Here is a 23,215-nt window from a genome sequence, read left to right on the forward strand (position 1 = left end):
ATTAAAAATGATGAAACAGCCATGGGTCAGTTCCATTGTTGTAGCAGATGATATATGAATGATATAGATGATATATGAATGATATAGATGATATATGAATGATATAGATGATATATGAATGATATAGATGATATATTTGATTATATAGATGATATATTTAATGATATAGATGATATATTAATGATATAGATGATATATTTAATGATATAGATGATATATTAATGATATAGATGATATATTAATGATATAGATGATATATTTAATGATATAGATGATATATTTAATGATATAGATGATATATTAATGATATAGATGATATATTAATGATATAGATGATATATTAATGATATAGATGATATATGAATGATATAGATGATATATTTAATGATATAGATGATATATGAATGATATAGATGATATATTTGATGATATAGATGATATATTTGATTATATAGATGATATATTAAGATATAGATGATATATTAATGATATAGATGATATATTAATGATATAGATGATATATTTGATGATATAGATGATATATTTGATGATATAGATGATATATTTGATTATACAGATGATATATTAAGATATAGATGATATATGAATGATATAGATGATATATGAATGATATAGATGATATATGAATGATATAGATGATATATGAATGATATAGATGATATATTAATGATATAGATGATATATTTAATGATATAGATGATATATTAATGATATAGATAATATATGAATGATATAGATGAAATATGAATGATATAGATGATATATGAATGATATAGATGATATATGAATGATATAGATGATATATTAATGATATAGATGATATATTTAATGATATAGATGATATATTAATGATATAGATGATATATTAATGATATAGATGATATATTAATGATATAGATGATATATGAATGATATAGATGATATATTTAATGATATAGATGATATATGAATGATATAGATGATATATTTGATGATATAGATGATATATTTGATTATATAGATGATATATTAAGATATAGATGATATATTAATGATATAGATGATATATTAATTATATAGATGATATATTTGATGATATAGATGATATATTTGATGATATAGATGATATATTTGATTATACAGATGATATATTAAGATATAGATGATATATGAATGATATAGATGGTATATGAATGATATAGATGATATATTTAATGATATAGATGACATATTTGATTATATAGATGATATATTAAGATATAGATGATATATGAAGATATAGATGATATATTTGATTATATGGATGATATATTTGATGATATAAATTATATATTAATGATATAGATGACATATTTGATGATATAGATGATATATTTAATGATAAAGATGATATATTTGATGATATAGATGATATATTTCTTCTATATGATAATATTTCAACACTAAACACAAAGTAGATACATACGTTTGATCCAGACGTGTCGTCTGTGTGTCTCAGTCCGGTCACCACCTCGTCTGTGGTCGAACACAGGCTGTCGTCATTTACACCATAATCAACATTCTTTCACCTCAGATCATTCCTCATCCACCTGTCAATCAATCAAGCAAGCAATCAATCAAGCAAGCAATCAATCAAGCAATCAATCAATCAAGCAATCAAGCAATCAATCAAGCAATCAATCAATCAATCAATCAATCAATCACGTGGCTATTCTTTTTTTTTTTAATTGACCTTTTTATCCAGGAAAGTCCCACTAAGATTTAGAACCTATTTGTGTTCATGTCCCAGGTTTAGTCCAGGTTTAGTCTTGGTTTAGTCCTGGTTTAGTCCAGGTTTAGTCCTGGTTTAGTCCTGGTTTAGTCCTGGTTTAGTCCTGGTTTAGTCCAGGTTTAGTCTTGGTTTAGTCCTGGTTTAGTCCAGGTTTAGTCCAGGTTTAGTCCAGGTTTAGTCTTGGTTTAGTCCTGGTTTAGTCCAGGTTTAGTCCAGGTTTAGTCCAGGTTTAGTCCTGGTTTAGTCCAGGTTTAGTCCTGGTTTAGTCCAGGTTTAGTCCAGGTTTAGTTGCAGGTTTAGTCCAGGTTTAGTTGCAGGTTTAGTCCCAGGTTTAGTCCAGGTTTAGTCCCAGGTTTAGTCCAGGTTTAGTTCCAGGTTTAGTTCCAGTTTTAGTCCCAGGTTCAGTCCCAGATTTAGTCCCAGGTTCAGTCCCAGATTTAGTTGCAGGTTCAGTCCCAGATTTAGTCCAGGTTTAGTCTTGGTTTAGTCCTGGTTCAGTCCCAGATTTAGTCCCAGGTTCAGTCCCAGATTTAGTTGCAGGTTCAGTCCCAGGTTTAGTCCCAGGTTTAGTCGCAGGTTTAGTCCCAGTTTTAGTCCCAGATTTAGTTGCAGGTTCAGTCCCAGGTTTAGTCCCAGGTTTAGTCGCAGGTTTAGTCCCAGTTTTAGTCCCAGATTTAGTTGCAGGTTCAGTCCCAGGTTTAGTCCCAGGTTTAGTCCCAGGTTTAGTCCCAGGTTTAGTCCCAGGTTTAGTCCCAGGTTTAGTCCCAGGTTTAGTCCCAGGTTTAGTCCCAGGTTTAGTCCCAGTTTTAGTCCCGGTTTAGTCCCAGGTTTAGTTGTAGGTTTAGTCCCGGTTTAGTCCCAGGTTTAGTCCCAGTTTTAGTCCCAGGTTTAGTCCCAGGTTCAGTCCCAGGTTTAGTCCCAGGTTTAGTCCCAGGTTTAGTCCCAGGTTTAGTCCCAGGTTTAGTCCCAGGTTTAGTCCCAGTTTTAGTCCCAGGTTTAGTCCCGGTTTAGTCCCAGGTTTAGTCCCAGGTTCAGTCCCAGGTTTAGTCCCAGGTTTAGTCCCAGGTTTAGTCCCAGTTTTAGTCCCGGTTTAGTCCCAGGTTTAGTTGTAGGTTTAGTCCCGGTTTAGTCCCAGGTTTAGTCCCAGTTTTAGTCCCAGGTTTAGTCCCAGGTTTAGTCCCAGGTTTAGTCCCAGGTTTAGTCCCAGGTTTAGTCCCAGGTTTAGTCCCAGGTTTAGTCCCAGGTTTAGTCCCAGTTTTAGTCCCGGTTTAGTCCCAGGTTTAGTTGTAGGTTTAGTCCCGGTTTAGTCCCAGGTTTAGTCCCAGTTTTAGTCCCAGGTTTAGTCCCAGGTTTAGTCCCAGGTTTAGTCCCAGGTTTAGTCGCAGGTTTAGTCGCAGGTTTAGTCCCAGTTTTAGTCCCAGGTTTAGTCCCAGGTTTAGTCCCAGGTTTAGTCCCAGGTTTAGTCCCAGGTTTAGTCCCAGTTTTAGTTGTAGGTTTAGTCCCAGTTTTAGTCCCAGGTTTAGTCCCAGGTTTAGTCCCAGTTTTAGTCCCGGTTTAGTCCCAGGTTTAGTTGTAGGTTTAGTCCCGGTTTAGTCCCAGGTTTAGTCCCAGTTTTAGTCCCAGGTTTAGTCCCAGGTTTAGTCCCAGGTTTAGTCCCAGGTTTAGTCCCAGGTTTAGTCCCAGGTTTAGTCCCAGGTTTAGTCCCAGGTTTAGTCCCAGTTTTAGTTGTAGGTTTAGTCCCAGTTTTAGTCCCAGGTTTAGTCCCAGGTTTAGTCCCAGTTTTAGTCCCAGGTTTAGTCCCAGGTTTAGTTGCAGGTTTAGTCCCAGTTTTAGTCCCAGGTTTAGTTGCAGGTTTGAAGTCTCTGTGCTTTTCAGGTGCCGCTCGGCTCATAGTGAAAGAAGGACAAAGATAGGACAGAAAAACAGACTGAGCCGGAGAGGGAAAGAGGGAAAGAGGGAAAGAGGGAAAGAGGGAAAGAGGGAAAGAGGGAAAGAGGGAAAGAGGGAGCGAGCGGAGAGCGAGGACTCACGAGAACTGCTAATGGTGGTGACGGGGACGGACAGCACAAAAGTACATTTACACGTCTTCAGTAAATGGTTCTTTCCAATGAATTACAGCCGATCTGAAAATAAAGCCTCTTCAGCCTGAGGAAGAATGAAAGGACGGAGCTGTCCAGCACCGCTTCAGCTCATCATTTCATCAGCAGCTCGAGTTTGAAACTGTGTCCGTGAGAAATGTCAGAGATCTTTTGTTTGCACCTCGACAAATACAAAGTTTAGTTAGACGAGGTTCTGCAGGACATGAGTCTAATTATAGCAACTGTAATTATCTTCATTTAAAAACAGGAGTTACAACAGCAGCTTATTTTAAACGCTTCAAAGTTAAAGAGTTAATTATACACGTATTATATTATTATCATGTACAATACCAAATACAGCCAGATACAAAACCCTTTTACTTTCAGCTTTACTTTTTGAACCGATTTTTAGCAGAGCATGTTTCTTCTCGTCCGTCCACGCCGCTCTCTTCCTTTCCGTCTTCTCGTCCGTCCACGCCGCTCTCTTCCTTTCCGTCTTCTCGTCCGTCCACGCCGCTCTCTTCCTTTCCGTCTTCTCGTCCGTCCACGCCGCTCTCTTCCTTTCCGTCTTCTCGTCCGTCCACGCCGCTCTCTTCCTTTCCGTCTTCTCGTCCGTCCACGCCGCTCTCTTCCTTTCCATCTTCTCGTCCCGTGATAAAAACATCTACCGCGTCCCTCGTTGTCTTTCCTTGTCGCTCGTTGTCGCTCGTCTGAAGCAGTTCGTTCACAGCGATTAAATTACCTTCTTTTGTTCATTATCAGAGCTCGTTTATTGCAGTTTTAATGAACAGCGTTGTGTTAGGAGTCTTTGATATTTATCATTCCTTCAATCTTTAACCGTCTCCTCAGAAGCCCAGTGACGGTGAAAAACAGATTTAACAATGTTCATAGGAAATCGGCGAATGAATAAATGTCCCATTGTCCCCTGTCCTCAGAACAACAGGCTTCTATCTGCAGCAGGACTCTGGAGCCAGAACCACTCAGCAGGAGCGAGGCAGGTTCCTCTAGAGACAGTTCATCCAGGCAGATGAAGAGCGGTTCATCTGGAGTAGAGAGCGTTTTTCCAGGTGAGGAGCATCTGGAGCTACAACGCAGCATCAGCAGTGATCCTCGTCTTCACGATCCTCGTCTTCATGATCCTCGTCTTCACGATCCTCGTCTTCATGATCCTCGTCTTCACGATCCTCGTCTTCATGATCCTCGTCTTCACGATCCCCGTCTTCATGATCATGATCCTCGTCTTCATGATCATGATCCTCGTCTTCACGATCCTCGTCTTCATGATCCTCGTCTTCACGATCCCCGTCTTCATGATCATGATCCTCGTCTTCATGATCATGATCCTCGTCTTCACGATCCTCGTCTTCATGATCCTCGTCTTCACGATCCGCGTCTTCATGATCCTCGTCTTCACGATCCCCGTCTTCATGATCATGATCCTCGTCTTCACGATCCCCGTCTTCATGATCATGATCCTCGTCTTCATGATCATGATCCTCGTCTTCACGATCCTCGTCTTCATGATCCTCGTCTTCACGATCCCCGTCTTCATGATCATGATCCTCGTCTTCATGATCATGATCCTCGTCTTCACGATCCTCGTCTTCATGATCCTCGTCTTCACGATCCGCGTCTTCATGATCCTCGTCTTCACGATCCCCGTCTTCATGATCATGATCCTCGTCTTCACGATCCCCGTCTTCATGATCATGATCCCCGTCTTCATGATCATGATCCTCGTCTTCATGATCATGATCCTCGTCTTCACGATCCTCGTCTTCACCATCCTCGTCTTCACGATCCCCGTCTTCATGATCATGATCCTCGTCTTCACGATCCCCGTCTTCATGATCATGATCCTCGTCTTCATGATCATGATCCTCGTCTTCACGATCCCCGTCTTCATGATCATGATCCTCGTCTTCATGATCATGATCCTCGTCTTCATGATCATGATCCTCGTCTTCACAATCCTCGTCTTCATGATCCTCGTCTTCACGATCCGCGTCTTCATGATCATGATCCTCGTCTTCACGATCCCCGTCTTCATGATCATGATCCTCGTCTTCACGATCCCCGTCTTCATGATCATGATCCTCGTCTTCATGATCATGATCCTCGTCTTCACGATCCTCGTCTTCACCATCCTCTTCTTCACGATCCTCGTCTTCATGATCCTCGTCTTCACGATCCCCGTCTTCATGATCATGATCCTCGTCTTCACGATCCCCGTCTTCATGATCATGATCCTCGTCTTCATGATCATGATCCTCGTCTTCATGATCATGATCCTCGTCTTCACGATCCTCGTCCTCACCATCCTCTTCTTCACGATCCTCGTCTTCATGATCCTCGTCTTCACGATCCCCGTCTTCATGATCATGATCCTCGTCTTCACGATCCCCGTCTTCATGATCATGATCCTCGTCTTCATGATCATGATCCTCGTCTTCATGATCATGATCCTCGTCTTCACGATCCTCGTCTTCACCATCCTCGTCTTCACCATCCTCGTCTTCACGATCCCCGGCATCACAATCATGATCCTCGTCTTCATGATCATGATCGTCACTTTCACGCATAATCACATCATATTCACCCTGTATTCTGAGGTTATGGGCGGGGTTTATATTCGGGCTGTGAACTGTAACTTACTTTCACTTTTTTTCCTTTGTACAAGCTCATTTTAGATTTACACTTTATATTTTTACTTAATTTCTGATTTGTTTTTTTAGTTGTAAATTAGCCCAAATGTTGATGAACAACTTTCCCCAGGAATAACACATGTGAAATGGGTTGTTAGCATTTAGCATTTAGCATCCAGGCTGCTCATCTTTACGCTTAATGACCACAGGTTTCAAGGCCGTTGAGAATGTTCCGGATTGAAGTGACACGTTGAGTATTTCAGTTAGCGGCGCTCCCAAGTCTGATGGGCGACATGTGGAGGCATCGTGTCCTCTCCCGGTGCAAACGCCGTCAGCTCAAGTGTTGGATTGTTGTTCGCGCCGTGGAATTGAGTTTCAAGTTCTTTCAGGTCCACGTTATAGAAAACAGCTCGTATTTCTGCGACGTTATTTGTGAATCGTGGAGAAGTGCGTGAGGACATGTTCCAGTTTGATCAAATGAAAATGTCTATTTTCTAGAGGAGAAGCGGCAAGTGAAGTCTCCAGTCCTCAAAGTCGGACCCCGCCCCCCGTCGCGGTGGTCTTTGGTTTGCTTTGTTCCTGCATTATTCACGCATGTTTGTTTTTAACGTTCCACCCCGAGCGCCACTAAATCCAAATGCCGTTTTCGTTCACCCGTTTTCCCTCTCTCCGTGTCCAGGTGCAGCCATCGGTTCAGATCGCTCGTACATTTTAATTTGCGCTGACATTTCACATCATCCCTCGCCTTAAGCAGCTGCGGATTTTGCACGAATGACAGAAAAGTTATTACCTCCTGATCGGCGACTTCAAACCACCGCAGGCTTTTCAGGAATATTTGGAAACGGTACGTACGCGGTATCATTCTGACGCAACGTGAACGGCCAGAGGGAGGAAATGTGGTATTTATCAAATATTTATTGTGGCGGGGGAAATGCCACTTTGACAGAAATCACGGTAATTTGGCTGAAGTCGGCTGAAGTCTGTGTGTTTCCACGTGCAACGAGGGCGATACAGACGAACCATTCAGCTCAATTTCAATTCCATTTATTTTTCGTAATAACACCTGAAATCACAACAACAGTGAAAAACAGATAAAGCAAATGTCCCAACATCCCCCCCGTCCTGAGACACTTCTGCATGAAAATCGGGGGATATTGATGGAATAAAATGTGAATAAAGCAAAGGTTTTTATCATTCGTATCAATATAAGATAAGATAATTTAAGATTATTTCATTGTTACACTGCAGTAGATACAGAGGAAAAGGACAGATAATATACTTATATACTTGAAAAAAACACACACTTAATAGAAGAACTCTTATAAACAAAACAAAAAACTCTTATTAACAAAACTCCTCTCATATCATAATAGGGAATGGGGAAAAAAAAAGATAAAAATAAAATAAATTAATAATAAAATAAAGTAAATAATAATAATAAAGTAAAGTAAAAACAGCTAGCATAAGACTAAATAATACTAATAGTAATGGTAAGCAAACACTCTTATTTACATCAGTTATAATGCACATGAAAATGGCCTTAATTGCTTGTGAGTATGACAGTAATTGCACATGAACATGACGGTATTGCACATGATTAAGTCAGTCAAGTATTGCACGTGTTCAGGGCTAGCAGTACATAACCAATATATGAAATAACCATAACCAATATATAACCATGAAAGTATAACCACATATTAAGTGTTTTTGTGTTGGTCATTGCAGTAAAAGATGGTCAGAGCGGATCCTTCTTTTTAGACATTAAATCAAGTTTGGGCAGAAGAAATATGATGTCAATGTCTGGACAAGGACCACATGTGGAGAGTCTTGTGAACTTTGACCTTGAACTATTAAACTCACAACCAATAAAAGTGAGGAGAGATGCAGAGAGAGCGACGTCCTGGGACTGCGACCTCCAGCATGTCTCTATATTAATGACCTTCTTGTTTTTGGACGGATAATATACTATAGATAAATGTCTTTTCAAGTGAAATGAATCCCGATGATGTCGAGTTTTTGATCTAAGACATCATTTTCCGCACCTAACTGAGACTGACTTTTTTTTTTATCACCCCATCATTTCTTTTCAGGCCCTGAATAGAAATGATGGGGTGATAAATGATTCAAAATGTGCAGTTTGAGCAACAATCCGTCTTGATTTTCTTGCCGCTGGTTTTCCATCGTACTTCCTGTTTGGATATTAGATGGGACGCACGTAGAGCTTACCTGTAACAAACTACTCTCGGGCTGGATTTCCTAGGATGTGGGTTAATCTGCTGGTCTTTATTGAGCGTTGTTTGATTTCTCCATGGATTTTCTCTGCAGATTATGACACAAGGACTGTAAGAGGAGCAGGAAGGCAGTGGTTTGAGCAGGTGTTTGGTGAGAGGCAGAAAGTTTCATGGGGAGAACCAGGAGGAGCCAGGAACGTGCCGACCTTCATGGAAAATAATGGAGGTCAAATTGAGTTGACCTTGACAAATGTGAACATAAACATGGTCAATGGTGGAGAAGGTTTCAAAGGTAATCAGACATTTCAAAACAAGAAGTAATTTTCAGTCTAATATAGTACTGGTCTGGATATACTGTCATATCCATGTGCAATACTGTCATAATCATGTGAAATACTGTCATAATCATGTGCAATACTGTCATACTCATGTGCAATACTGTCATATTCATGTGCAATACTGTCATAATCATGTGAAATACTGTCATAATCATGTGCAATACTGTCATACTCATGTGCAATACTGTCATATTCATGTGCAATACTGTCATAATCATGTGAAATACTGTCATAATCATGTGCAATACTGTCATATTCAGGTACAATACTGTCATAATCATGTGCAATACTGTCATATTCATGTGCAATAATGTCATATTCATGTTCAATACTGTCATAATCATGTGCAATACTGTCATATTCATGGGCAATACTGTCATATTCATGTGCAATACTGTCATAATCATGTGCAATACTGTCATATTCATGTGAAATACTGTCATAATCATGTGCAATACTGTCATAATAATGTGCAATACTGTCATAATCATGTGCAATACGGTCATATTCATGTGAAATACTGTCATAATCATGTGCAATACTGTCATATTCATGTGCAATAATGTCATATTCATGTTCAATACTGTCATAATCATGTGCAATACTGTCATATTCATGGGCAATACTGTCATATTCATGTGCAATACTGTCAATCATGTGCAATACTGTCATATTCATGTGAAATACTGTCATAATCATGTGCAATACTGTCATAATCATGTGCAATACTGTCATATTCATGGGCAATACTGTCATATCCATGTGCAATACTGTCATAATCATGTGCAATACTGTCATATTCATGTGAAATACTGTCATAATCATGTGCAATACTGTCATAATAATGTGCAATACTGTCATAATCATGTGCAATACTGTCATAATAATGTGCAATACTGTCATAATCATGTGCAATACTGTCATATTCATGTGCAATAATGTCATATTCATGTTCAATACTGTCATAATCATGTGCAATACTGTCATATTCATGGGCAATACTGTCATATTCATGTGCAATACTGTCATAATCATGTGCAATACTGTCATATTCATGTGAAATACTGTCATAATCATGTGCAATACTGTCATAATAATGTGCAATACTGTCATAATCAAGTGCAATACTGTCATATTCATGTGCAATACTGTCATAATCATTGCCAATACTGTCATAATCATGTGCAATACTGTCATATTCATGTGCAATACTGTCATAATAATGTGCAATACTGTCATAATCAAGTGCAATACTGTCATATTCATGTGCAATACTGTGACATAATGTCAATCATCTTGGTGCAATATTCTCTGTCCATATAACAGCTGTAAATAAGAGTGTTACTATATATATATATATATTTTTTTTTTCTGTAAGAGTGTTTTTTTATAAGTAATCTGTTTTTTTATTAGTATTTACTTCTGTGCTTACTTTGTGTTGCAACACTGGAATTTCCCCATTGCGTGACAAATAAAGGCTTAACTTATCTTACTTAACTTATCTTACATAATCAGAATTCATCCACATACTCAACTTCCTGTTTAAAGGCAAAACAATACAATTTCAATAATATATGTTTTTTAATTTAGTTCAACAGTTCCAATTGTTCATAATTCTGAAACCCATGATTGATGAACACTTTTAAGATTCATTCTACTTCTGGTAATAATAACTTTTCTCCCCAAAGTGTGATCCATATTTACCACATTCACCAACGAACAAGAAAACAGAGGAAACATATGAGAAAGTGCCAAACGCTTTTTTGAGAGTCATTGAACCGAGTTTTTGAAAATGGTAAAGGCCTTTTAAAAACACCATTGTCGTCATGTTGTTTTATCTCTCGTGAGTCGCTGGCATCTGTTTGATGATCTGTTCATAACCTGAGAATTATTCATGAGCGTGTTTGAAGTGCCAGTCTGAGACCACAGAACATCATTAAGTCCAACGCTTCCAGATTCACAGGCTTTAGAGTCGGACCGGTCACACGCCATTAGAATCAAAGACCAGCAGATGTTCTTGTTTAGCTGCTTTTTATCAGACTAAAGGAAATGCGGACGCGCTCGTAATATTGCATTATTAATGTTGCACAAACTGTCCAAAGTGTTCAAACTGAGGACCACATGTTGAGTCGCGTTCCGTGCAGAGAACCGCTCGAAAAGGATGGTTTTCACGGCTTTGACAGAGAAACTGAGCCTTTAATAAAGCTTAGAACATTTATTTAAGTCTACAACAACATACTGAATATTGCATTAGGTATTTGGTCTATGTATTGTGTAGTTTCATGTGGTTGCATTATATTATAGTGTAAAAACGTGACAAAGGATTAAAACAGTTTTTCATTTTTGTTTCACCATCAAGTAAAAATTGCACACACTCACTATGTGTATACTTTGATTTTAGAAAAGTAAATGTATTCTGAACACAGTTAAACAATACATGTTTTTGATATATATGTTAAGTTAGTTCCGACACTGGTTTTAGTGGTAGAATTACTAAAATATGCATACAAAAATTACCATTGATAATTTAGATAAATTCAGCAGGAGGCCTGAGGACCAACCTTGGACCCATTGGTCTGAGGGCCACATTTAGCCCCTGGGCCATAGTTTAGGACCCCCTGCTGTCGACAGAATTCTCCTCCTGCAAGATCCCCCCTCGAGAACGTCTGAAATTGTCTGATTCTGGAAGTTAAGCAGAGAATTCAGGACTTCAGACTCTTCACACTCAAGGGAAAGTATGACCGAGCACAAAGAGACACACGGACTGAACCGAGAACCGCGTCGTTGGGAGTCGGGAGCTTTAACCACACTGTGCCACGAGAACCGTCCTTTGAAGCCTATAATCTTCAATCTACAAGCAGTTCCTTTCGCCGGATGCACGGTGCAGTTAGCAAGCGAAACGTGCCACGAAGGGAAAGAACCTCCTTGTTTCTGGTCTTATGGAAGCTCAAGGTATCGTGGGCTTTCATTTATTCATCTTTAATTATATTTGAAACAGACCTGAAGTTCTATTGTGTCTATGAGTCCTCAAGGAGAAACTTTACCACGATTACTGAACAGAGCGAGACTAGATCATGACGTGAAAAAAGTAGGTTATAAACATCCTTCGATCATTAAGGGACTTGAGCGCGCAAGTGATTAAATATTAAAACTTTGGCATAAGCGCTTCTCACCATGCAACTTGACAAAAGAAAAGTGCTTATCGGAGAAAAGCACTTTTCTGTTCGGATTCACCTGCCTCTAATAACGGGACGTGTCAAATCATTTATTCCGGAGCGAGAGAAACTGAACATTATCGTCGGTTTTGAGGAGAAACGCAGAGAAAACCGGACGAAATGACGTGTTTACGGAGTTTATTTGACATGTAATCACAGCAGATACAAAAGCGCTTTCAATGAGACACACGTCGGAACGAGAGGGGGAAAAAAGGAAAACAGTTGAAACTTTCAGAAACCGCTTGAGTCCGTCAGAAGAGAGCGTTTCGTGAAGTGGAGGCTGAACTCTGGAGGCGACGGGCGTGTCTGAAGAGGGCAAGAAATGTGCAGTACACGTCGCGTTTACGTCGACTTTTCAAACCAATTGTGACAAAAGTTCGATGTTGGCAATTTTAAATGATTTGAACGTCATTTCTCCTTCAGATACGATCAAGTTTTTCTCATTTTTGTGATCAATCTTTTGATAATATCAGCTTTTGTCCTTCAAATTACAAACCAGATGTAACGTCCAGACAGTTACTCGTACCTTAGATCCCTTTGAACTTCTACTTGAGAAATACTATTTTATTCTACTGTTTTTCCTGATGTACTTGAGAGAACCGTTTTTGGCGACTTTACTCTGCAAAAACTGGGACTAAACTAGAACTAAACCGGGATCGAAAGAGGTCTAAACTAAGACTACATCAGGATTAAACCCGGATCAAACTGGGATCAGACCAGGTCAAGCGCGCGACTGCGACAGAAACGTGAAAGGCTAAAGAACCTAGCGTGTTCAGGTAGTCGCAGATTTAAGATTGACCCGCCTTTTTTAGCCAATCATGAACAGATACTTTTGTCTTTCAACCAATCAATCAATAACAATCTCAAAGCAGCTGTGGTTGCTCTTTGTAAACTTGCTACGAACTGACATAAACGGACAATTTTGGGACATTTACGGGACAAACAAGGATTCTCTTATCGTAAAAACTAAAGGTCATCACTTGGAAACTCCCATCCGTCCCAAAGTTTGTCCTGGTTGAATTGTCCTGAAGAATAAACGATGTGATAACCTCATAGTTCGTCAGTTTTGACCCGGAGACAAGTCGAACCTTCGCCTCCAGAGACAGCAGAGTTCTGTACATTCTGTTTCATGGACTTCTGGGCTGGTCAGGCACAGAGAGAAGAATCGGTCCGATCGAGCAGCTTTGGATGTGGAACTCTGAACCTTATTCCTGTAAATACCCGTGTTTGGGAGGATCGTTTGTTCTTTCCTTTTTCCAAGCGCCAAGAAAGTGAACCTGGATTTATACAGTGAGTAACACGGTTTAGCCACGGCCTCATGTCTCCGTTTGTGTGGTAAAAGGGCAGCAACGAAACGAAAGCAAGGGCAAGCAACGAAATGAAAGCAAGGGCAAGCAACGAAATGAAAGCAAGGGCAAGAAACGAAACGAAAGCAAGGGCAAGCAACGAAACGAAAGAAAGGGCAAGCAACGAAATTAAAAGAAAGCAAAGGCAAGCAACGAAATGAAAGCAAGGGTAGGCAACGAAACAAAAGCAAAGGCACGAAACAAAAGAAAGCAAAGGCAAGCAACAAAAAGAAAGCAAGGGCAAGCAGCGAAAATAAAGCAAGGGCAAGCAGCGAAATGAAAGCAAGGGCAAGCAACGAAATGAAAGCAAGGGCAAGCAACAAAATGAAAGCAAGGGCAAGCAACAAAATGAAATGAAAGCAAGGTCAAGCAACGAAATAAAATAAAGCAAGGGCAAGCAACGAAACGAAAGCAAGGGCAAGCAACAAAATGAAATGAAAGCAAGGGCAAGCAACGAAATAAAATAAAGCAAGGGCAAGCAACGAAATGAAAGAAAGCAAGGGCAAGCAACGAAATGAAAGCAAGGGCAAGCAACGAAACGAAAGCAAGGGCAAGCAACAAAATGAAATGAAAGCAAGGGCAAGCAACGAAACAAAAGAAAGCAAGGGCAAGCAATGAAATGAAATGAAAGCAAGGGCAAGCAACAAAATAAAATAAAGCAAGGGCAAGAAACAAAATGAAAGAAAGCAAGGGCAAGCGACGAAACAGAAGAAAGGAAGGGTAAGCAACGAAACAAAAGAAAGCAAGGGCAAGCAACGAAATAAAAGAAAGCAAGGGCAAGCAACGAAATGAATGCAAGGGCAAGCAACGAAACAAAAGAAAGCAAGGGCAAGCAACGAAATGAATGCAAGGGCAAGCAACGAAACAAAAGAAAGCAAGGGCAAGCAACGAAATGAATGCAAGGGCAAGCAACGAAACAAAAGAAAGCAAGGGCAAGCAACGAAACGAAAGCAAGGGCAAGAAACAAAATTAAAGAAAGCAAGGGCACGCAACAAACTAAGACAAGGTCAAGCAAGAGCCCATATGATAATAATCATACTTCTGAATAGGGTTCGACACCTGATGATGCAAATACATTCCCAATATATATGTGCGGGTACTTGAGCAGTACGTGTTTAAGATAAAGCCTTCCTTACGATTGTTGTAGTACAGATGTTTTTTTGGAAAGTATTTTAGTGTTTCAGGACGGAAGAAAAGGCATCACACCTTGAAACATAAATTATTAATGTATCACGAGCTGTTTTCAAGGGAGTTTTGGAAAAAAACAACTGAAACATTTAACCAAAGATTATACTGTCTACAGATGTTAGGTTTTTCTTCTATTGTGCATTTGTAGTGAGTAATAACAGTATAAGCTTTGGTCCTGTTCCTCTGTGTGACACCAGCCCAGTACAATACAGTGTTGTTTAATAAAATACAGAGGCTATAAAAATATCTCGTTTGCGCTATTCAGCATAAATCACTGCTATATCTGCATGTGGCATTTATTAAATAATTCATACATAGATAAATAGAATATTCTGTCATGGATTATAAATCTCCATAAAATGATTTTGTCCGAGGTCCACCTGAAGAGTTTTTGAGGGCAGGAGCGTCGAGTTCGAGTCCTGGAGGTGACATTTTCCAGGACAATTAAAGAAAAAAAACCAACAACATCAACAACAACACATCAAAATAACCACTTCAAACACAGTCTTCACACCAGTTCAGGTTATTGCCCCGCTATTTCAACACCTTAAAAAAGCAATAAAAAACAGTGGCTATTTTGGATTCAACAGTCAATACTTTCGATTGTGGAAACAGAAAGACGTCTTTGCACAAATTACGTAAATAAATACAAACGAAAATGTAACAAGTGGAGATGTAAGAATATCCAACACTCACGGCACAGTATTTATTGAAATATTGTGCAGTAGAAACGGTACTTTGTCCTCACAAAATGCTCTGCAAAGCCTTCAACTGCGTCATATTCCAAAAGTCTAAAAGATCAAAATGTTCTTGCTGCTTTTGTAGAGTTTAGAAGGAGTAATTGTTATTTGTTCTCCTTTTGAATTAGACCCATTATCCAGTCCTGTTTTGGATCTGGCAGTACTAAGAAAGCAGCACATTTTCCCAGCAGTTTTCGAGAAAACTTTTGTAGTTTTTTGTATCGACGAAACTAGACGATTGAGACGTTGTGGTTATTGTTACATCTCCAGTGACAGACTTAGATCGAGCGTAATCCTCGTGCAAATCAAACGTCTTAAAAGTCTGTACTCACAAACCACGTTATGGCGCGACACTTTTGAAAACAGTCGCAATAAATCTCACAGTGTCAGTTATTTCAGAGCGTCGCCGTGATCCCCGTCGACCGGCTCCATTTTCAGGGGGCGGAGAGAGAAAAATAATTGTTCGTGACGACTGACATAGAACCGATTGGGCAGCACCGATTGATTGATTGATTGATTGAGTGTGCGCAGCAGAAAAGCCAACGCACTTACGGAACAGAAGGTTTAAGCGCAACAGTAGCAGGTCCGCTGTCTGTAAAAAGAGAAACGAGGGCGACGGCCGAACTCGCCTCGAGTTCGGCCGTCGTCCTTGTTTTCAGAGCGTAAACCCGGCATCAAAACACGAGTATTCGTTCGTTACCAACGTCAACGGTGGACAGGCACTTCTGGTTGTGGAAGTTAAAGTTCATTTTTTCCCAAAACATATGGACAAAAATACATGTGGGAGGAGGATGCCACTTAGGCCTGACTCATAACTCGTGAGGATTGAAAATGACTTCTGAACGGCCGTCGAAAAGCTTGTCTCGAGTTCAAAAACATTGTTCAGATGAAACGTTTTTTACCACTGACCGCTTGTGGACAAATGCGGGATTTCCACTCACGGCCGAGACGCTGTAAACACAGTGAGTTTGTCAATCATTCATCTGTCTAAGAGTGGTTTAAAAAGGTAATCATCTAGACACTGTTTAAAGAAAAATTATACAAAAGTAATTTACTCTGCTGAGCTGTGATTGGTCAGGACCAAAGGGGAGGGGTTGTTATTGAAACTCGCCCTGTCGTTGTTTCACTCTTAAAGCTCGGGTCTTTCGGGCCTTTTGAGGTCTGCTCACCTCGTTAACATTTGACTGGCTTGAATTCTGCCACGGTCTTATGAGGCTTTTGTAGACTGAGGGGTGATTGCTCCACACTTTCTTATTTGAAGCAGGGTTTTCTCCCTTTTGGATGGAAGTTGACATATTTTCTTTTCTAAAACAGTGTCCGGATTAAACATTATTTTACCCCAATGTATGTGTATTTATAATCTAATTCTGAAACGTTATGAATTGTTAAGTGCTGAATGCATTGAGTTGAATTGTTTCCCCTTTGATTGTACGACACAGTAAATAAATGCATTATGTTTCCATCTAAAGTGTATTTTCAAAGTAGAGAAGTTGGTTTTCGTAGATATTAAAAAGTAAGGTACGCTGCGATAGCTTTTCACCTCCTAAATAATAAATGTTCAAAAGTCTATGGGAAAAGTGAACGGACATTTTGCTTCCAGAACCAGAAGTTTTATTATGGCACCGTCGAGCCTCATTTCTCCCCCGGTTCACGTCTGTTTCTCGAGTCTGACGCTGGTAATTGTCTCTTTTGTAATATTTTTCAAGTCCTAGCCGTAGGTGTCAGTCTTGGCAGGTTTCCGGCGCCATCGTCCCCAGAGTCGAGAGTCGTTTTTGCTCCTGCCCTGTACGTGGCGGCAGGTTTTCGACGCCTCAAACCGTCTCAGCGAGTTCTTTTGGGTTCCAGTTTCTCATTTTCCACGACCCGCAGTCTCGCGCTCCCGTCCTACGAGTATATTGTGTTTTTGGCACGTTTCTTTGGGGCGCACCGGTCTCCGCGGAGTCAACGTGGCTGGTTTCCCGCGCCACTGCTGGCCCGGCGTCTTAGCTGTGCTGGCACTCGTTCATGCTACATGTGGCCTGGCGCTCGATCTGCCACGTGCCCTCCTCATAGGTGCAGTAGCAGATGGTGCAGTTGTCGATTTTGACCTCGCGACCGGCCGGGATCACGGTGGTGTCGGCGTAGCAGTTTGGACCTGGAAACACAGACAAAGACAAGGTTATGTAGGAAAAGAAAGCATCAGGACAGAGGCACAGATGAAAGGTAGAATTCATGGTACAAAATACTGTTAAAGACACCTTTAACTGTAATTTGTACTTCTTCTAAGGGTAAAATCAAGGATAAGATAAAGGGTTTTCGCAAAGAAGGGACCATTTTTTAGTTCCAGTCTCCATTTAATGCACATTCACGTAAATATAAGAGACTAACGACTGAGGCCTCGCAATGGGGACTTTTTTCACCTTCTGATCAGGAACAGGTATTTTCAAATCAGACCAGAATGTACATCACTTCTTTTGTTGGGAAATATTCTTTCTCAGGCTTTCTCAAGAGCTTGTCCTGGTTTGTTCCTAGTTTGGTTCTGGTTTGGTCCAGGTTTGGTCTTGGTTTGGTCCTGGTTTGGTCCTGGTTTGGTCCTGGTTTGGTCCTCTTTGAGCCCAGTTTAGTCTTGATATAGACTCGCTTTAGTGCTCTTCTAGTCCTGGTTCAGTCCTGCTCTAGACCAGGTTTAGTTCCAGGTTCAGTCCCAGTTTGTTGTGTGCAAATTTGAACTCACCCTTTTTTGATCAAGAGTTATTACTTAGACACGTAGCTCAAGAATTTCAATGATTAATTAGTAAGTCAAAATCTGAATAACCGTTGGGTCGAGATGACTTCAGAATATTGTCTTTGTTCTGAGTTGTTGGAGGAAACGGCGAGTGTCTGGAGGAAACCGGCTTGACACGCTGAGAAAGATATTGTCGCGTCCCTAAACAGCAAATTGATCCTTTTCCAAGCGAGACACACAATACTGTTAGACGACTTCCACTTTATTTCATTTCGCTGCAAGTTCCTTTTCGCATGTTTGTGCTGCGCCAGGGCTGAGATTTTCTCTCTTCGGATTGAAAATATACGAAGACGTTTGATGAAAAAGAGCCGTTCCTTTAGGTTGAAATTTGAGTTAAAAGCCGACAATAAAGCTGAGCTAAAAGGCCGGGGAAACTTTAAGGACAAATATTATGCATTATTTGTATTGTCATCAGCCTTTAAACATGCAATCTTTAGTTTGGCTTGGTTTTTATCTGAAGGGCCGATAGAGGCATGAAGCTCATAATAAACAAAGCTGTTTCACACTTTTGTAGCTACGAGGCTAATTTAAACATAAGTAATGCACACGACCTTCCAGTTTAGCTTCACACTATTAGAAAAGTCCATGAACTACATATCACGACGGTTTGATCCCTCATTCGTCCAGGAGTGATCCACGGATCACGATACAAAGCAAACTCAATTCGTTACACACACATATACATATTACACACACATTTACATATTACACACACATTTACATATTACACACACATTTACATGTTACACACACATTTACATGTTACACACACATTTACATATTACACACACATTTACATGTTACACACACATTTACATATTACACACACATTTACATGTTACACACACATTTTATATGTTACACACACATTTACATGTTACGCACACATTTACATGTTCCACACACATTTACATGTTACACACACGTTTACATATTACACACACATTTACATGTTACACACACATTTACATATTACACACACATTTACATGTTACACACACATTTACATGTTACACACACATTTACATATTACACACACATTTACATGTTACACACACATTTACATGTTACACACACATTTACATGTTACACACACATTAACATGTTACGCACACATTTACATATTACACACACATTTACATGTTACACACACATTTACATGTTACACACACATTTACATATTACACACACATTAACATGTTACACACACATTTACATGTTACACACACATTAACATATTACACACACATTTACATATTACACACACATTTACATGTTACACACACATTTACATGTTACACACACATTTACATATTACACACACATTTACATGTTACACACACATTTACATATTACACACACATTTACATGTTACACACACATTTACATGTTACGCACACATTTACATATTACGCACACATTTACATGTTACACACACATTTACATGTTACACACACATTTACATATTACACACACATTTACATGTTACACACACATTTACATATTACACACACATTTACATGTTACACACACATTTACATGTTACACACACATTTACATGTTACGCACACATTTACATGTTACGCACACATTTACATGTTACACACACATTTACATGTTACACACACATTTACATATTACACACACATTTACATGTTACACACACATTTACATATTACACACACATTTACATGTTACAAACACATTTACATGTTACACACACATTTACATATTACACACACATTTACATGTTACACACACATTTACATGTTACACACACATTTACATATTACACACACATTTACATATTACACACACATTTACATGTTACACACACATTTACATGTTACACACACATTTACATGTTACACACACATTTACATATTACACACACATTTACATGTTACACACACATTTACATGTTACACACACATTTACATATTACACACACATTTACATATTACACACACATTTACATGTTACACACACATTTACATGTTACACACACATGTACATGTTACACACACATTAACATGTTACACACACATTTACATGTTACACACACATTAACATGTTACACACACATTTACATGTTACAAACACATTTACATGTTACACACACATTTACATGTTACACACACATTTACATGTTACACACACATTTACATGTTACACACACATTTACATATTACACACACATTTACATATTACACACACATTTACATGTTACACACACATGTACATGTTACACACACATTAACATGTTACACACACATTTACATGTTACACACACATTTACATGTTACACACACATGTACATGTTACACACACATTAACATGTTACACACACATTTACATGTTACACACACATTTCCGCAGCTCGTGGCGTTGCATGTCATAAAAGGGTTAACAACAAGGTGCTACGGTGGCCCCTGGTGGTGGCTCCTGGTGGAGGCTCCTGGTGGAGGCCCCTGGTGAAAGCTCCTGGTGGAGGCCTCTGGTGGAGGCCCCTGGTGAAAGCTCCTGCTGGAGGCCCCTGGTGGATGTCCCTGATGGAGGCCCCTGCTGGAGGCCCATGTGGCTACGGAATTCACTACGGATGTGAGTGATTAAGCGTGAACTAAGATGCTGTTTACGATTGGAATTGCGTCTGGTTTTTGCCTCTTGTGGAACTTAAGCGATCTGTCGTGGTTTGTGGTCCAGGGTTTTGACGGCTCGTGCAGAGATTCCAAGGGCCTCAGGATAGTGGCGCCTGCCTGGGACCAGCGCGTTTACACAGTGAAGTCGAGACATGATCATGAGTTTCTGATGTCTTTATACTGTATTTGAGGCTTCGACACTTTTGAAGGTGGGAGTGGGATCTAAAGTGACACCCAAATAGCGGGGAGAGGACTTTATCACCAGGATTCATCAAACTGTGAACGAAGCTAAATGAAGCTCCAGCTGAGTTTGTGACGAGGAACAGAGTGAGAACAGGGTTAAAAGCTCAATTTTGCATCATATGTCAAATAATAAATAAAAGTACTTTTATTTTCAGGGAAAGGCCCCATGTGACAGGAGGGTCAAACCGGGGGACCTTCATCGGGCGAGAGTGCGACTCAACCTTGCACTCTAAGTCTTTCTATTCTGTCTTTCCGTGAAGGTCAATCAATAGAACAATGGTATCTTTGGAGTAACTCGTGTCCATATTGTGGCGGCGATTGCTTTTGTCAGGACTCAAATCAAATCTGAAGTGCAACAGATGAGACAAAAATCAATGCACGACATTTTCCCGTTGATTGTCCCACTCCAAAACACGTGTGATCAGCTGTGTTTGTGTGTTTTTTACCCTCTTTTATTCAAAAGAGCAAGAGGAAATGTTTGGGACCTTAAAAACACACAGAAAATGTACAAATGTGACTGTATTTGATCAATGTCACTGTCACTTTCACTTTCTAAAACGTATCTGCAAATAACTGTGAATTCAGTTTCCCATCGCAACGCCTCTCCACAGATCTGACCTGTAACCGTAACACCTGCTTGTTCCTGCGGAGGACAATGAGCAAAATAACATAGTGTCCAACACTTCAGCCAAAGAACACAAGCAGCTTTGGTTTCCTCCCGTGTCCATTCCCTTCACAAGAATGTCTGTGTTAAAGGTGTTTTTTAAAGCCATAAACATTGATTTCCATTTAAGTCGCTCCAAGTTGTATTTATTTATCTGTTCCGGGGACTTTGTGTGATAAATAAAGTCTGTTTGAGCCGTTTGTCGTGTGTCGTGGACAGAGAGAATCGACAGCAGGTTCAGCAAGTGTCAAAAACCTCCAGCAGGAAAGTCATATTGTGCAACTTTAGGACTCGCAACGTGAAAAACGCCAAAGTTTAGATGAAATTAAACCACTTTTGGCGTTTAATCGTGCGGTTTGGGACAAATACTGTGTTGAATTCTTAAGAAACACAGTCTAAATAACAGTAACCGAATGGACTGTTGGAGAAACCCAGACGTTTTTGAGGTCATCGTTTTGTTTGTCGCTTTCTTTCTTTCTGTCTTTCGCTCGAACCAAAGACGTGTAAAATCCATGACACGCCGCTCACCGCCGCAGTCCTCACAATAACCCCAATTTCAGACTTTCGCAAACGGAAAAAAATAAAACAGACAGCGAGTAAAGGTGAACCCGGGACCCGGACAAAACGGCTGATGGAAAAACAGCAAAGTCTGACGGGGAAAAAAGTGCAGCTTTTTACCACTTTGAGAGCCTTTATGTGGAAATAATAAACATATAGAGATGTTACTGGCGTTTCCTGTTCAAATGTTAATGTAATCAGAGGGAGCGGCAGAAGAGGTGGCATTTACACGGCATCGCCACGCCTCAGAGCGCATTGGAAAAGTGGACGCTCTCGCACGCATGTCCAACACACGGCTTATGTATTAGAATATTGTATAAGGTGCGGAATGTTGACAAAAAATGAAGATATCAATATTTTGGGGAGTTTCAATACAATATCCAGACAATATCGTGTCAATCCAACGAAAATGTGTTAAAACGTGTTAGTTGAGGCTTTTGCATGGAATAAAGTAACATTCGGGTAAAAAAACTCATTGTAGTGAATATTTAGGAGGTTCAGAATGCATTAGGAGAGTTGTTTTTCACCTTTTTAAGACAATAAAGATCTGGTACATCGCCTTAAATCAGCACTTTTTGCAGCATTTATTACTACAAACAATATACCTGATTATCAAATTTAGCATCAGTTCAAAACCACATCCACGGTATTATCTAAATCTCTAAATATTGCACCTTTAATGTTGTACGCATTTCACTAAAACATGTAGTTGACGTAATATCATTCAAAAACATGAACGTTTAAAGACTCTACAGCCGCTTTTGGACGTACAGTATGTGTCGCCTCAACACCAAA

At 39.7% G+C, this 23,215-nt stretch overlaps 1 protein-coding gene across 1 annotated transcript in view; it reads right to left on the minus strand.

Annotated features, from left to right (window-relative positions):
• Nucleotides 1-17,527: 17,527 nt before the first annotated feature.
• The window catches only part of vwc2 (von Willebrand factor C domain containing 2), a 167,219-nt gene continuing 161,531 nt past the window's right edge, over nucleotides 17,528-23,215 (minus strand). Inside the window, exon 4 of the mRNA XM_072437384.1 lies at nucleotides 17,528-17,686. Coding sequence (XP_072293485.1) covers nucleotides 17,535-17,686 — 152 coding nt within the window. The 3' untranslated portion in view covers nucleotides 17,528-17,534. The remainder of the gene's footprint in view (nucleotides 17,687-23,215) is intronic.

This window comes from Eucyclogobius newberryi, unplaced genomic scaffold (assembly GCF_026437365.1).
Source record: "Eucyclogobius newberryi isolate DKJ021-1_F unplaced genomic scaffold, fEucNew1.0.hap1 SCAF_8, whole genome shotgun sequence".
In the NCBI taxonomy this organism is placed as follows: Eukaryota; Metazoa; Chordata; class Actinopteri; order Gobiiformes; family Gobiidae; genus Eucyclogobius; species Eucyclogobius newberryi.